General features: G+C 41.0%; 1 protein-coding gene across 1 annotated transcript in view; it reads left to right on the forward strand.

Annotated features, from left to right (window-relative positions):
- The first annotated feature begins 496 nt into the window (after nucleotides 1-496).
- The window catches only part of LOC125887234 (uncharacterized), a 30,645-nt gene continuing 13,430 nt past the window's right edge, over nucleotides 497-17,711 (forward strand). Inside the window, exons 1-15 of the mRNA XM_049573905.1 lie at nucleotides 497-598; nucleotides 694-898; nucleotides 1,162-1,266; nucleotides 4,533-4,646; nucleotides 4,734-4,819; nucleotides 4,972-5,091; nucleotides 5,178-5,225; nucleotides 5,335-5,418; nucleotides 6,594-6,644; nucleotides 6,773-6,817; nucleotides 6,906-6,970; nucleotides 7,067-7,108; nucleotides 7,269-7,377; nucleotides 7,535-7,697; nucleotides 7,783-7,893. Coding sequence (XP_049429862.1) covers nucleotides 799-898; nucleotides 1,162-1,266; nucleotides 4,533-4,646; nucleotides 4,734-4,819; nucleotides 4,972-5,091; nucleotides 5,178-5,225; nucleotides 5,335-5,418; nucleotides 6,594-6,644; nucleotides 6,773-6,817; nucleotides 6,906-6,970; nucleotides 7,067-7,108; nucleotides 7,269-7,377; nucleotides 7,535-7,697; nucleotides 7,783-7,893 — 1,243 coding nt within the window. The 5' untranslated portion in view covers nucleotides 497-598; nucleotides 694-798. The remainder of the gene's footprint in view (nucleotides 599-693; nucleotides 899-1,161; nucleotides 1,267-4,532; nucleotides 4,647-4,733; nucleotides 4,820-4,971; nucleotides 5,092-5,177; nucleotides 5,226-5,334; nucleotides 5,419-6,593; nucleotides 6,645-6,772; nucleotides 6,818-6,905; nucleotides 6,971-7,066; nucleotides 7,109-7,268; nucleotides 7,378-7,534; nucleotides 7,698-7,782; nucleotides 7,894-17,711) is intronic.

Raw genomic sequence — 17,711 nt, forward strand, 5'->3', positions numbered from 1 at the left:
CCAGAAGAAAAGTATTGCTAATCTCCCTCCTGAACTACTACAGTCAAAAAGGGAGTTTCCGCAGCACTTAATCCCAACTGAGACCATCTGCACAGAGTGCACAGGCCAGACACCACTTGGCAAACCACAGCTCATCACCTCAAAAGCCAAAATTGTGACTGTGACGGACACAATAGAAGATATTTTTTTCTCTTCCTTGTTTTTCGTAACCCATTGCATATTTGTCAGTTGTGGCCATCCCTGTGTGATGTTAGAAACAGCATAAATAGGTGCATATTAGAATTGTTGTGAAAAATGTTTTACAAATTTGCTGAAACAGCCTGAAACATTTAAAGTAATGAATATTAATATTAAATGTTGTCCAGGGCATGCAGCAAACGTATCATTGAAATTGTCAACAGCTGACAGATCAACCTGCCATTGTTTATGCTTGTTGTTTATTTTGTTTTTCTTTCTAGGAATATCAACGTACTGCAAACATTGCTCTACCTGTGGTATGGTCTACCGCTACCAGGAGTGGAGTGATGGAGTGCATAACTTTGATGACCATACTATTCTGTCATTGCATCTTTGTGTATTCCTTCAAAACACTCTCCAGGTAGAAACATTTCCACAAAGTTTCAATTCTTTCCAAAACCTAAACAAACTAGTAAAAAGACTAATCTGTTGTACATTTGAAATTACTTCTTATAGACCCACCAGTCCATTGGAAGCGTGGTAGACGTGCTGGAGAAGACCTGTGGAAAATCCTTCCCGTCCAAATAGAGGATTTTGAATGCATACCTCCATTATGAAGCCATGACAGATCACACATATACCTATTCGTGTGTGACATGTGGTTACCATCCCGTCACAGTTGCCATGGCTCTCCATAAGAAAGGAGTGTTCAGTATGCCTGGTAAGTAAACACTTCACATCATCATCCTTATTTTCATTTCATACATTTCATTGAAGTTTGTTTATGAGAAGATGTACCAGACATATTCTATCTTGCAAATCATACTGCATTTTTCAAAATGGTTTAACCCTAATTTATATTGACACTGTTTGCCTAAAAGTAGTCTTTACACAATTGTATTAACATCTGTAGACTTTATTTCCACAAGACGTAAATGAAGCATATCTACACTTGGAATTTGTTGTCCTGGTTTTTATTTCTAGTAAGCAGCATTGAGCAACCTCCCCCCGATTATGATGGAAAAGTAAATGTTGATGAGTTCTGGGAGTCCGTGTCACTGGAAATGGTCAGTCGTGGACTGATGCCAAGTAAGTATAGATGCAGTGAAGATTTTTCTGCTTATCCACTTCCCTTTACCCCGCATCACTTCCTGTTTTCTTTCTTTCTCACTCGTTGGTTGGTTGGTTGGTTCACCCTCTGTCACCCTTAGATTTTTTGAATTAACACACCTACACTCAGACCTTCTTTAAAGACAGCACCCCATTTTTACTCTCTCCTTTCCTTAACATGGGGTGGCAGATCTGGTAAGAGGTATCATTTTCTTTAGTTCATATTTTACCTATGTACATATAGTTAATTTGAAGCTTAATTTACCCCTTAAAGACACAAGGATAATTTGATTAATTTAATCTTATGTTACAGGTATTGACACCCTGAGTGTTTTTTCTTTTCCCCTTTTATTCACTGCCACAATTCACATTATTGAAATGCAGCTCTTGAGAGTGACGTCAGGTTTCATGGTCATGCAGTAACACTTGTTACATTTTCTGAAATGTTCCTGCAGGTAACAGGCAGAACCCTTTTGTGGTACGACCCAGTTACCATAATTGGGCACCAGTGTTGTGTGTAACGCGTTACAAAGTAACGCGTTACAGTAACGTAACTACTTTTATTGGGTAAAAAGTAGTGTAACGCGTTACTACTGAAAATATGGTAACGGAACGTAATTACTTTGTCAGTTGGGCACAACGTTACTTTTCACGGGGACAGATTTGACGGTGACACTGCCTGTCTGCCTCAGCTGCGCACTAGGCAGGAACTGTGACAGTTGCCATGTCAACAGTACAGACAGGAGCGCCAAAATCAAGAATCGTATGAGGAATATGGAAGATAAACACGCCTCTTCGGATTATTTTAACAGTTTGTCAACCGAAGACAGGTTAGCTTATTGTAATAAGCTAACAATTAGCAACGGAGTGAGGTTTCCTGACCCGTACTTAATGTCGGGTCAGTGGGTCACCGACCCAACGAAATGGCCTAAGCTACAGTGGCCGGACATTTTTTTATATCTTGTGGAGAAACCCAGCGTTTATACGCATGAAAAACTCTTGATGTGTATAATTTTGTACTTTGCGGTCATGTCCAAGATATTGAATACCGGGATTTATCTGATGGTTTTTGTGCTACGGACCGAAGTACTGCCGAGCCAGCGACAAGGACACAAAACAGTAACGTTAACTAATGTACAAGACCTGGGCGATTCTGAACAAGACGACCAACTATATACTGACAGCGAACTGCACTTGTATGGCTGGGTAAGTGTTGTTTAATGTAACGTTAACCTCGCTAGTCAGACCTCAGACATGGGCAACATACGACCCCGGAACCTCAAAGGAAATCAAAACGACCCCCAAAACATCAATAAAATGCAGCATTGTGTTAACAGAAAACAGAACAATCATAACCTGCCTACCTTCCTGGCTCTGTGTGAACGGCAGCCTGTTGCAGCAGCTCCTATTTTGTGTATTTTAAATTGCTGCTGTGACATTGAAATTTCCCCCCGAGGGGTTAATAAAGTACCTACCATACCATACCAGAAGAGAAAATGAATTAATTTATTCGTGCAGGTCTGTAGCTTACTGCAAAGTATGAGTCTATTACACAAACACAGTCTCACAGTTACACACGTAATAACAGAACAGAAAATGATTTATTCATGAATATGACGCTATTTGTTCAAAGATAGTGTCTGTGAATATTAATATTTTCCTCATTCAGTGATGCAGCAGGTCTGGCAAATAGGCTATTAGTAGTAGTAATCTGTCATGTAACAAATTCATGTAGCCTAGTTAACACAAATTAACTCTCACTCTTTAATCTTTATTTTATCACCAAAGTGGTAAATACCAGTGGGAAACATTTAGGAAATGAGATGGGGTTCTACCCAAAGTCAAGCACCATAAAAGTAACGTAAAAGTAACGAGTAACGTAAAAAGTTACTTTTCACAGAGGGTAACTAAGTAAAGTAAGGGATTACTTTTTTTAAGAAGTAACGATTAACGAGCAAACACTACTTTTTAAAAGTAACTTCCCCAACACTGTTGGGCACCATGGATTGGTCCACACACAAGAGGCTCAGATGTGGTCTTAAACACTGAAAACAACAAAATCAATCAACCACGTCACCCAAATGGAGCAGCAGAGTTCTTGATTACAGAGGAAAGACTCACTGATGAGATTCTTAAACTTAAGGTATTTACGCTGTAACATTACTTGTTTTTTCATAGGGTTAGCTCATTGTTAAATCCATCAGGACCATAATATCTGCTATTAAACATCTTAGATGGAAGCTGTGCGTAGTCTTTGCAAGGAATGTGGCATAGACTCCAAGGGCTCTAGGATGGACCTAGTTATGAGGTTGAGAAAAGAAATGCAAGACCGCTCAACATACGACAAAGTGTTTTCAAAGGTCTGGGGGGCCTCTGGTGAGTTGATTCATATTCACAAGTGTTTCCATCAGTAATTAATTAGTTTTTACTTTGAATATGTACTCCTAATGATAATAACTTTCTTTCAAAAGGTGGATGGGCTGTTGTCACATGCCCCTGTGCTGTTGTATATGGTGTGAAGTTTAACCTGAGGGTTGAGAGCCCTCGAGACTTCGCAGATTTGCTGCTATCGATGAAACACTTCCCCAGTGTGACTTTGTATGACTTTGCAAGGGGCCTGTCAACACATACAAACATTAGGGAACCACAGTCCTTGCCGTTCAGTCCTCACGAGGGTAGACTGATGGATGCTACTGAGGAGAATATCAGATTGGCCTCTGCAGGTCATGCGAAAGTCAGCTTGCCATGGCTAGCGACAAAGAAGCCAGTGCCAGATGAAGTTGGCTACCCTCTGACAGGATCTTCAGAACATTATGCTCTGTACGACCGCTTCCATGAGGCAAACACAAAAGACAAAAAGGATGTGTTGCGGAAAATAGAACTTGTTCCTGAGTTATGTGGCTGGGTCAGTAGTCAGTGTGCTGAGCAGCTCTTTGGTGGCATGAGGAAGAATAATCATTTTTTAAATATGGTGACCCCCTCATCCCATATATTTCTAATGAGGAACATTTTGCACCATTCCAACAATCGACGCAATGCAAAAAGGATTGATGACATGAAGAAAACATTGGGGAGTGGACAGGAAATACAGTTGAACTCAAATGGGCAAACAGTTGCAGGTATGTAGTTGCACAGTATATTGTGGCTTTAGGTATTTTCAATCTAGTTAGTACAGTATTGAATAGGTAAATGCATACTGGTGTTGACAAGTCATGATCTTAATTGTTTCCCTTGCCTGTCAACAGCAACAGCAGCCATAACCACAACTTGGACTGCTTCCATCCCCACACCATTGGCTGCCCCCATCCCAACACCATCGGCTGCCTCTGGGAGCACAACCACTTTCATCCCCATACTAAGTATGGAGATTAATGCATTTTGTAACGAAGGTAGGCTGTTGCTACTTGTATTATGCTGCCGTTCATCTAATTGTACTTCTCTTACAGGTCGTTTTCAATTGTGCAATGAAGATTGTGGTGGCATGAAACACATGCTCCACACAAGTGCTGGAAGCAGTGTGACGGACCTCCAGGTAAGAATGAAGGCCAAGTTACATGTGTATCTATATGTATTTTGTATAGACAACATTAAACATAGTGTTTTTCATTTAATTGAGTTTTCATTTTTAAACTGTTTTATGTTTTGCCATCTTGTGCTATTGAAATCCATATTGTCATTTTTCAGCTCAACACTGTGTTGGATATCCAAAAACCAAAGGATGAGGTAATAGGTGTTGTGGGCACCTCGGTTTTAAAAAGGCTGGACTTCCTGGAACTTGGGTTAAACAGAGAAGTGGAGGCAACTGTTAGTACAGTTTTCTCAAAGTTATTTGACCGTCTTTCAGGTGTAATTGTCTATAATTCATACAATAATATATTCTTATGTTACAGATCATCAACTGCTGTTTGTGGCTGGTGTCACAAATTGCAGGACACAGGGTATGTATGGTATTTTTTTGTTATGTAGTAATATTTGATTAGTGAAAGTACTTCATTTTTTATTAATTTTAAAGATCCATAATAGAAACTTGTCTTCTTTGCTTTACAGGGAAAGGATGTTTTTGCTGTGAATGGCTATGTCATTTCCACGTGGAAACAGCCCTTCACTGTGATACCTATTCTCTCACTGCCAGTACGTTTTTACTTTCCCTAAGTGATCTATCTGTTGTACCGATAATTTTACTGTGTTGAACCTGTACATAGTGACATCATCTGTGACTAAGGTTAGGTGTTTTAAGTGTCTTAATGATGAAGCTACAAGCTGTGGTTGTCATGGCAATGATGCAGGTTGATGCAGCCTCAAAAGACTGCATCTTATTCCCGATATGGAAACCACGACACTGGATACTAGGTGTAAGTGTTAGAGGTGTCACATCAGAGTGCATGTGTTCATAATAATTTTATACTATTTTATCAAATTGTCACATCTTAACATATTAAGATTCAACTGGAAAGCCACACATTAGCATAAGAGTTGCTCAGTTTCAAAAGTTTTTGTCACAACTGTGTTCATGTGAAAGTTGTGCTTTTTCACTGCTCAAGAAATCAGATGTCATAATCACAAATGTGCTTCCATTATCATGATATTATATATTTTACAGACCCTCCAGCCTAAAAAACGGAGGATATGTGTGCTCGACTCCACCAAGCCTACGGGTTTTGGAGATTTACACTATTTATCAATGCTCAGGTTTTCAGTCTAATATTGAGGATATGTTCATTGTTGCATGGTGTGAAATTATGTCTGAAGTTTAGGAACCGTTCACTGTTCCTAGTAGAGTTACATGTTTTGGGAACCGTTCACTGTTCCTAGTAGAGTTACATATTTTGGGAGCCGTTCACTGTTCCTAGTAGAGTTACATATTTCTTCTGCAGTGTTCTAAGGGAGCTCATAGACTGCATTGTACATGTATTACCTGTCTGGTGACATGTTCATTATGTTTGTGGTAGCAATCTGCAGTCCTACTATGGACACATCTGCTCTTCATTTCCCTTCATTCCAAATCCTTTAATTAATGTACATTTGCGTTTCATCTTGCATTAAACAAGATGAAAAACAGTTGATCAATAGTCATTGCAGATGCTAGTTAATTCAAAACCTGTAAATAGCTAGCCATAGCTACTGCTGAAGTTCCATGTTAAGTTCTCCATGAAGTTGTTGCTAGGATACAGACAAAAAACCTGAGGCACCTCTAACAATAATATCAGGAGACTTAATTAATTTAAATTAATTAATTAAATTAATTAACTTAAATAATTTAATTTAAATGTAATCAAATTATTATTATATGTTTTTTTCTTCTTCAGAATGTTCCAGCACAAGGAGCAACTGCTGACTGTGGTGTGTTCATGCTAATGGTGAGTTGTTAAGTTAACGAAGTGGTGGGATTGTGCACCTCAGCATCAACACTTATAACGTAAACAGGTGCCAAGAAAAAAATAACAGTCATAATTTGAATAATAAGAAAAATGTTTTTGGATTACAGTATGCACTATACATGGCACTGGAGTGGCACTTTGACTTCTCCCTGGTGAGAAATATTTAAGTGTGAATTACTTAATGGCCATGCTGTATTTAAGGTTTGAAACTGCAATGACATATCTGTCTGCATCTAATAGAAAGATGTGCCACAACTGAGGAGGTGGTGGTGCCAGCTTCTGCTGGACAACATTGAACAACAAAGGTATAATAGATGATGGCCACAATGCATTTGTTTTTGTTTTTGTTTTTTTTGGTTTGTTGTTGTTCAGTGGTCTGATATCTGAGTATTTGTTTTTAGGAAGAGGAAACATGAGTCCGAGTCCGTAGACGAAAAGGAAAGGTACTGTACCAAAGTGACTGTTAAACCAGGGTATGAACCCAACCATGAATTCTGTGTCCAGTACTCTCCAGTTTTGTTTATTAAAAGTTTGTGAGTTTAAAATGTTACATGAGAAGGATCTGGTATAACTAATATGACCTCTATGAACATTTCCATGTAGGAAGAGAAAACGGATGGAGGGAACTGAGCAGACACTACAGCAACCCTTCCCACAAGACACTGCCATCCAACATGAAGGAGAGGAAGACTTGGCAGTTTCTATTGATACGGTATTTATTAATGCCTTTACTCTCTACTTGATATCTGAACAGGCTGTAAACAATTAACATAATAGTAATTTTGTTTATTGAATATATTCAGTGCTCACATTTTCACAGTGTTCTATAAATGTCTTTTCCAACAGAAAATATAAAAATTAAATGTCAGTTGTTTCAGTTGCCATCTTGCCTGTTGGAGGAGATCTTTGCCGAGGTTGTCCTGAGCGATGGAGATGTGGCAATACTGACCCTCTCCTTGGTGTGTCACCGCTTCAAAGAAGTGGTGTCAACAGAGCACTTCAGAAGAAAAGCTCATTTCATGTGGCTTAACAGTAAGATTTAGAAACACAAAACGTATGTTATAAATAAACTGCACTTTTTTCCAAGTTAGATGAATTGGTCAAAATTGTTTTACAGGTGTTGCAACTTCGAGCAAGTTCACTGAAAGGTACCGAGCAGAGTTCTGCAACATGTATTCCCTGGAAACGTGCAGAGAGTGCAACGAGACCTATAAAAACTGCATTCCAGGTAAGCAAAATGTTAATATGATAGCTATTTTTGTTATTACCTCCCAGAGATTGCAGTAGAGAACTGTTTCTTATCAAAAAATGAAGTTGTTTTAGGTAAGTGAGAATATACTGCTAAAACCCCATCAGTCCATTTCCATGGACATCCATAGTTTGCAGTAATAATTCATGCAATAGTAAAATAATAGAAATATGGAAACACTCGTAACCCTTCAAAACTGACATAAGCAAACATTGCAATTATGAGTAATGAGATTCAAGAGACCCATTAAATAGAAAAAATGAAGTGGGGCCTCAAATAAGTACTGTTAATTAATAAATCTTTACCCACAGGCTACGCAGGAAAGGGGAAAAGAGGGGAGCTGCGGGGAATTTACTCAGATGATTCTCACCCGGGCTTTTGCTCAAAGTTTTGCCAAATGTGTGCAGGCATTCCTGAGTAAAGACTCTTTGATCGGTCAGTGACTATTTTTTATCTCAATACAACTATTAAAGCTCTCATATTCTTTGATTTTATTTTTTAGTTACTTTGAAGACAGAATGACTACAAGCTATCAGTTATATTCTCAACAAATACTTATCCTTCCTCTATTTCTTCCAGATTGAGTAAATGTGTTCATGACTAAATCAATAACTTTAGTTATCATTGACAAACATTTTACTTTTGTATCCAAATTGAGTGACATGTTCTGCTTTCTTTTTAGGAGTGACAGAGAAGTTCAGTCAGATGGTCATGTTTTGTTTTGCTTGAATAAATTGTTGAAATAAAAAAATGTTCTTTAGTCATTTATCTCTAGACATCTGTAGTAAGATGCAGCAGATGATTTATCAGTCTGTGGTGGCAAGTGTGTTTTATGCTGCAGTCTGGGGAGGCAGCATCAGACACAAGAATGCAAGGCAGCTGGGTAAACTACTTGGTGGTAGAGAGATGTACACTGAAGATGTGAGAGGCCATTCAGAACAACCACCAGGTTGTTCCCATCTTGATGGATCAAAACATCTTGATGGATCAAAAAAAAAAAAAAAAACAGCAGTGGTGGACGTCTCCCCTTTCTTCACTGCAGGATGAAAAGATAATAATTGTACATTTTTTGCAGGGAAATGGCTTGGTCTGCATGGAAAACTGCCCATATTATAATTTTTTGCCTGACCTACTGCTAACTATTGCTTCCATAATTTGTTCGGAAGAGTCTGTTCATTGTTGCTAAATAATAGAACAACTTTTCCTTTGGCAATGATTTGCATTATTTGCTATCACTGACACTTGTTCACTCATTATGATATTCCATTAAATGGGTTGCATTTTTTTTTTTATCATTTATTTAACCTTATTTAACCAGCCAAAGTCAACTGAGAACCACTGTCCTTGATTACCTGGACAAGTCCCAAAATACACTCCACACAAACACATACAGTACACATACAGTACTGAAGGCTAGTATGATACATCAAGACATAGGACATGACATAGCACAGTATAGGTGAGAAAATAGGTCAGATATAATAATGAAAATAAAATAGTACAAAAGATGGTGGTGTACTGGATGTCCTCTATAGAAATGTAATTGTAGAGAGAGGGCTGGTCTGGAGGTAGGCCTACAACAGGCTGGCAAAGCTAAGTTCTGTTAGTAACAATTTGAGTAAATAAAATAGTCAATATAAATACAACTAATATAAACAGAGAGGTTAATAGATTGAGGGTGGCTAAATAGTGGTACAAAGTTTTCGAAGGTCTTTTCTTTCAGTCTGATATTATTAGACTGATGTAGGTCTACATCACTGGAAGATAAGTAAATTATATAATGTGATCTTTTACTGATTGTTTTACAATCTGTTGAATGATGTAGCCTGTATGATTGTATGTAATTGATAAATAAAATTACAGTTAGTCACTCACTTCTCCACTCCTTAGCATTCTGCTAGACCTAGTGTTATAAACGGTGACAAACATACTTTGCAATGTCTATTGAAAACAGTTTTCATGTTCATTGTGTTCACTGAATGTTTTTTAAATCAGCTTTCAGTCAGATAGTAGACTATACATTGTTGCCATGGTGGAATAATGTGTCCTCACATCAATAATCATTTCAAGTAATTCAACATTTCCATTTATCTTTAAACATTCGTGTAGTAAATGTTTATGTAGTAGGGAAGAACATCCTGAAATCCGACAGTCAGTTTGCGCTGTTTCGTCCGAGTTTCTGAAATCCTGACTTTCCCTGAACAAACCACAATGACTTAGTGGGTGTGGGCGGGGCTGGATGTGTAACGTACGTGACATGGGTGGGGCTGAATGTCCAGCCCCGCCTTCCCGCAGGCCGCAGCCATTAGTACTTGGCTCATAAGGTCGCGTGTAATCCTGTAACTTTTCCCGTCAAAAAATGGCATGACATGACTTGCCACCGCTCATCTCAACTTTGGACTCTCGAAATGTTTGTTTAGGCTGGTCTTCTATGCGAAATACATATGAAATAAAAGAAAAACGATGTTATTTTTGAAAAGTCGAGAGCTTCCTGAATCCAGCAATACCAAATATGGCATGGTTTGATGATGTAGTGGCAAAGTTAGTGAGGTTAAAAAAAAACAGTGAATCACCGAACATGTGCATATTTAATTACATAACGCATTAATACAGGATTGTTGTGGAACTCAACATTTTAACTGCACCAGTATTTCAATTAGGAGGGAGAGAAGAATTAAGTGAGATAATATTTAATACAAAATATGAGTGTACAGATTAACAGATGATTTGTGCTGATTTAACATAAGTCTTTGGCGCTTGGACACCAGAGGGAGATATTTTGTGATCGAGGGACATCAGTGTGGCAGCAAGATAAATTCCCCCAGTGCAGTCTCTGAGGCTGTTGACTGCTGTGACGGATGAGGCTGATGAATCTGTGAAGACGAGGTGGTGATGGGGAGGTGGAGGATGCACACGACTGCAACAAGAAACTACGGCAGAGAAAGAACCATCTTTAAAATGAGGAGCAGTAAGATGATAGGCTGACAGAGAAGGTGTGTCACTGTGCTATTGGTTAATTGTGAATTAGCTGAAGAACAGCTGATGACTCAACTGACAGACCCAGACAATGAGATGGTGAGGGAGAAATGAGTGCAAACAATGTATAGCAGGGTGAGAAAGAAAACTTACAGCCTAAGCATGAAAAGTATTGTCTTCCTGACTGAACTTTAGCTAGAGCTTCATTAGTTTTTGCATATCAACTGTAAAATAAGAAACCAAAGCATATTAGCGTGTAGTCTCGCTTAGCCGGACTTTTCTCCACAGCGCTGTGTCAGCACTAGAGAATGGTCTGGAATCACCATAGTACTATCCTGCTATAGGGTAAAATACACTCTAGCTTGTTTTTGTTTCTCTAAACCTATCAACATCGTCCAGGGCGAGGCTAAGCCCAGGATGCAGTGACAGAGCCATTGCAAAATAGTGTCGGGCAGAGACTAACATGGTGATAGTGCTAACTGTAAGCATCACACAGCTAACATTACCAAATTATTATTAACAGTCTTCAGTATGAATCGAGCCTTTTGCTATCAATATTAGTTTATTGGGACTGTTTACTGGCTCAGAGTTAGATGTTAGCGCTGCTGCTGTATTAGCTTGTGCTAATCTTTGTCAAAACTTTCCATTTTTAGTGTGTATGTTGTAAGCTTGAGGTTGTTGTTTCCCATAGCAAAGGGGATTTTGAAAACGGTAACATGCAGATAGCTAAGGGGAGGGAGAATGCTGGCCTAAATAGGTGGCCAATAGCTTTGGGTTTTGGTGTGCCACCCCAAGATTTTCAGTGGCCTCATCTGGCTCTTAGTCAGTGACTTCAGCGTCAGACACCAATGAAAAAAGGCTTCCTTTCATGTCGGCATTATATGTGGCGGGTTACCATTATTCTCTACTGGTGCCCGGTGGCGTCAGGGGGAAACACAGTGGGACATGAACATAAGTTAAGGGGGCGAAAGTCCAAGTAGGGCAAGCTGGAGGGGTGGTGGATGGGTCCAGCAACCACCAACTTTCATCCGAGAGGCTGGTGTTCGCTTCTTGTAAGATTGAAAAGCCAATCCCTGTTCTTTTTTCCTAAACTCAACCACGCACATTTGTTGTTGAAGGTAAAAAAAACTTGCAGTGTTGTACAGATGTAGTGCATTTATTTTGACAGAGCGTGAAAACTGAAGTGTATTTTGAAAACAGACAATGCATGTAACAGGCTGAAGTTGGCATGGCGTCGCAGAACATCAACAACCAATGTGCAAGGGTACCTTGCACGTCATATCTCGACGTAGAAAGTGTTGTGCCGTACAAGGATTTATAACAAAGGCCTACACTTTATCCATAAACTTTTGGGCCTACATGTAACAATCAAAGCCTGAGACCACATGTTGGCGCCCAAAAGAACAAAGGAATCAGTCAACCCCCTTTCTCTGTGTGAATCAACTGATTCAACCCCAACACAGCACCCCAGCTGACCAGCAGAGGTCCCTTGAAATACACAGCTCCCATTGGGTGAAATCCGCCACGGCCAACCCCGCACCGGTGACGTCACGCCGGGGTATATCATCACAGAGCGTACCTGAGGGAAACGCTTCTGGCTGTGATCCTCATAGCTAATAGAAGTACCCACAACTGTTCCTAAAGCTTAGCAACTCGTCCCACGTGGCGAACGCTTTAGAAAGAGTTACTGTGCACAGTTAGACGCGTTTTAGGCCTACGGATTTCCCTCGCTGGTCGAGCTGATCTCCTCTCCTCTCCCTCACTCTGTGCGCCGAGGAACACAGAATAGCCCGGTACGAGACCACGGATTGACCCTCTCACCCGGATGCCCGCGGATGCAAAGTTTGGTAGATAACAAGGACTGCCTGCTTCAAGAAGAAGGACAAGGACCCCCTTCTTTCCCCGAGTGATTCCCCACTACGAGCCGGAATTAACTCGCCTCGCCAGAGACTTGCCCCCTCGCCGAGGGGAGCCGCTAACCACTTCACCTCTGCCGTAACAAAGGACGCACGAGGAACGACCGACACATCACTCCACCTTCTGCAACAGTAAGAGGCTTTAGCTCTGGGCAGATAGTAGTTAGTGTGTGTTTTCTTTTCAAGTTGTAAGGGCTTGTTGATACGGACCGCCGCGTCCGATTTTGGCTGCACTGATATTGTAAAAATATCGCCTGTGTTGCTGCTGTCTGTTATTCTCCTGCCCGTTTGTGTCTGCTTGTAATACGCAGTGATCCGACCTCGTCGGACCGCTATTGTGTCGCCCCGCATGCGGGATTGATCAGTACTTCGGCTGTGTTGGTTCAATGTCCAGATTCACGCCGCTCACCAGCTGAGCCGAGCGCGTCTCTGCGTAACACAGACAGGTTACTGCATCTCAATACCGCCTGCGTGACCACACCTCTGAGTGCTTCCCTTTCTCTCTTCCTCTCTTCCACTAACCTACACTTGGAGCCGAGCAATTCGAACTTCCCTCTCTACCGGCTCCCCTCCTTTTTCTGAGTGCGTGCTTTCTTGGCAAGCCGCCATTGCGTGACGTAGCTCGCAGCGTCACAGCCGCCATCTTGCTACGCTCACACGCATCTCTCTCTCACACACCCACTCGCTCAGACATACACACACACACACACACACACACACACACACATTCTCGCTCACTCACCCACTTTCTCCCACACCCTCATACACACACACACACACACACACACACACACACACACACACACACACACACACACCCTTCTTGATGCTTGCTGGTTGGTTTGGTAATGTTTTATAGTTGATAGGGTTTATAGAGCAATGTTGATGTTGGTTGTAAATTAATGTCATCAGTGTGAATAAACCCTGTTATACTGCAAAGAGAAGTTGCTTTGGTTTCTCATTGTATACTGTGATGAAGCTGGTTGACAAAGTCAGTGCCTGAGCTCCACTCCTTCCTGTTCATCTTACAGTTGCTGATATCTCCCTAGAATTAGCTTCCTAAGTGAACACTCTTGAGACTGAATTTACGTCTGATCATTGGTCCGGTTTTCCCGGTGGTGCCCCGCTGTAAGCTAATTTGATTATTATGCTTATGTAATAATTAATTAATTATTAATTAATTAATCAAATATTTTAATAATCCATAATTAATATTAATAATTATGAATTATTGCCAATGATCATATTTAGCTCCTCCTCTTCCCAACAAAAGTCCACGACCAAATGACAATATGTGAAAAGGTCTGAGTGAGAATGTGTTGCTCCATAGCATCACTGGTGGTCAAAACTCCACTGGCTACATTTAAAGGTTAGGGCTGGTGACATTCTATATTTTTCTCGTCAACAAATCCTATTTGCAGAGCCAAACCAGCTATGAATAAATTTCAATATTCCAACAAGTACTGTCTGTGTATCAAAGCCTGAGAAATCTTATCTCTCTAGTAAGAAATAACTTCCTTTGCATTGTGAAAATACTGTATTTTTGGGGTTTCTTCTTTGTTCTTGAAGAAGTGCTTTGATAAAACCATAAAAAAGATATTCATCTTTATCTTTTGATATGAGTTTTATTTGAGCTGATGATGCTTGATTGTGGATTGCCTGAATCTAACAGTGACATCACACTTTAGGGAGCATGGTTGGGGTCGCAGGTGCCAGGGAGATTGACAGAAAGAAAGAAAGAAAGAAAGAAAGAAAGAAAGAAAGAAAGAAAGAAAGAAAGAGGAAAGAATATGTTTGCACAGTCTAAGTACTGATGTAGTTTTATAACTAGGTTTGTGAACAAAGACCACGTCTCGAACACATCTCATTTCTGCCCAACAGTACACCTGATGCATTCTCCTTTCCTTCAACACATTTCTCACATCACCCGACATGCACTTCAGGTGTAACCACAGGCTTACCTCAATCTAACAGTAAGACAAACTCTAGTTTTTATTGTATCAATTAATTAACTCACCATGGATCCAGAGCTGCAGAACAATCCTTCTGATCCAGACAAAATCCACCCGAAGGCGATTATCCTAGAGTCATATCATTCCCGCAGCAGTTGGACTACAGACAAACTTCCAGGCAGAGCCGCAAGCCTTCCGCAGTTCCCATACCTCGGCCTTGCCAGCTCCTCCATTCCACCTGCCCCACAAACTCTCTCGCCATTGGTGCTTCCGCACATGCACGTTCTCCACCTGTTCCCAACGATCCATCGCTGCGCACTCACGGCGCGGCCTTCTCCACACAATAGCATTCTCCACATCACAATCCAAACATCAAAGACCAGGCAGTGGACAGTCTCCAACGCGTCCCGAAAAGAAAAGGAATTCCCTCCAACTGCAGCCACACAGCTGGGTTCCAATGCTGCTTCATTAAATGCCACGTCTACGTAACTGCCGGCATCTGGGGATCCTCGCCGAGACATCCACGCTGGGATCGCCACCCTTGACGTCACAGACTCATGGACAGCAGCCAGTACCATTAGCTCCCAATAGCAGGGAGCCAGGTTGTATGGTTTCAAGTTTTAAGTTACTCATCGTCATATGCAATTAGAGGAAACAATTGTTTGTTTGTTTGTTTGTTTGGCAAAAGGTAATCTTAAATCTCAGGTTCCCTCCATCTATGCTCATTTAATATGCATTAAGGGAAATCTTTCAAGAAGCCACTGCTCATTTAATTTGTACAAAGGGAAACCACACAACTTAAACAAAATAACAAACAAACTATAACCCTATGTGTTTGTCCTTTCTCAGATCATTCCATCATTCTTGTCATCTCTGCATTCGAAGGCTTCATCGCATCGTCACAGCTGTCTAATCAGTTCCACAACCGGAAAACTTTCCATCAGCTTCACAGAAAGCTATCGTAACGATCTCGTCAAAAGCACACCCTTAGCCCACCTTACTAGCCAGCATCAACTCCCGTCAGATGGGACGGGACGGGATGGGACAGGACGCCAGACGTCACCTTCATTCAGTTTTACCACGCATTGTATCAATAAAATAATAATAATAATTACAATGATAACAATGATAATACTATTAATAGAAAGCCTCCGTGGCTGGTCACTTCCTGCAGTGCTGCTAATTCACCTCATTGCAACTACCCTCCACTTCTTCCCAGTTTCGTTACACAACTTCTGACTGCCTCTCATTCTCACCCCTGAGAAGGAAAATCAATGCAGCCTCTGTGGCTGGTCACTTCCCACAGTGCTCTGAATTCGCCCCAATGCATCTTCGACCCTCCACTTCATCCCAGTTTTTCAAACGCAACTTCATACTTTTGACTCTCTCAGGTTATCACTCTTGGAAGTAAATCAACGCAGCCTCCATGGCTGGTCACTTCCTCCAAATTCACCCCAATGCATCCACCCTCCACTTCGTCCCAGTTTCATTACGCAACTTAGTACTTCTGACGGTCTCTCGTTCTCACCCCTGAGAAGTAAATCAATGCAGCCTCTGTGGATGGTCACTTCCTGCAGTGCTCTGAATTCGCCCCAATGCATCTTCGACCCTCCATCCCAGTTTTTTCTAACGCAGCTTCATACTTTTGACTCTCTCTGGTTATCACTCTTGAAGTAAATCATCGCAGCCTTCATCCCTCATCCATTTGACCCTCAACCCTCAACATTTATCCCTCATCCCTTCATCCCTCATTCATTCGACCCTCAACCCTTCATCCCCACCCCAATGCATCTACCCTCCACTTTGTCCTAGTTTTGTTATGCAACCTCATACTTCCGACTGTCTCTTGTTCTCACCCCTGAGAAGTAAATTAATACAGCCTCTGTGCCTGGTCACTTCCTGCAGTGCTCTGAATTTGCCCCAATGCATCTATAACCCTCCACTTTGTCCCAGTTTATCTAACACAACTTTATACTTCCAACCCTCTCTTGTTCTCTTGTTCTCACTCCTGAGAAGTAAATAAACGCAGCCTCCACTGCTGGCCACCACATTCGGTCCCACGTTTGCAACAGTTGAAACCATTTCCTCCAACCAGAACCTATCCGTCCCAGACAAGCATTAATGGACAACCTCCTGCCCCATGTTTATCCCCTTCTCTCATTCATTTATTCCTCCTCAACATTTTGTAATAAATAAACTCAGGCACCCCCACCCCTTCGTCCACAACCCGCTAAATGTACCCTGTCTCTACAGCAGCCATCCTTTTGGGAGCACGATCGCATTCGCTTAACATGCTATTCACGCAGACACTCACCCTGGCCTCAGACCTGCACCAATCCATCAATCCCAGGGCTGGACTGGGACAAAAAAACAGCCCGGGCATTTTGAGCCTAGACCGGCCCACCAGGTATTGATGGAAAGACAATGAAGCCTATGAATGAAAACAAACTTTCTTGTGACACCACTTGTACGCTATCTTGTTGGTGTATATGTACTTGTCTAATAAATTTAAACCTACACCATCCTCTCAGTCCCATTATTCTATACAGTACTTACTTAGAGGAATCCAAAAGGCTGCTTGGTCTAGTGAACCTCCTGAACAATGTAAAACATATGATGGGATCCTGAAAATAGGACAGAGAGGAACAGAGATGAGATAAATATTAAAATGTATAAATGACAGATTGTGATTTAGTGATATTTTCACAGACTATTTACTCACCATATCAATAAACACCTTAGACCTCCACAGCAGCAATACTCAGCACAACAACACAGAATATTTCCTCAAACATGGAAACCTTTAAAAAGTGAAAGGAGAGAGAGAGAGAGAGAAAGGTGAGAAATAATGACACTTGATAGACTCGCTTAGATGATCACAGTGCTGGTATTTTTATTTTAGAAACATAGTTGCATCATGTATTCTATACAGTACTTACTTAGAGGAACCCAA

This window comes from Epinephelus fuscoguttatus, linkage group LG4 (genome assembly GCF_011397635.1).
Source record: "Epinephelus fuscoguttatus linkage group LG4, E.fuscoguttatus.final_Chr_v1".
Taxonomy (NCBI): domain Eukaryota; kingdom Metazoa; phylum Chordata; class Actinopteri; order Perciformes; family Serranidae; genus Epinephelus; species Epinephelus fuscoguttatus.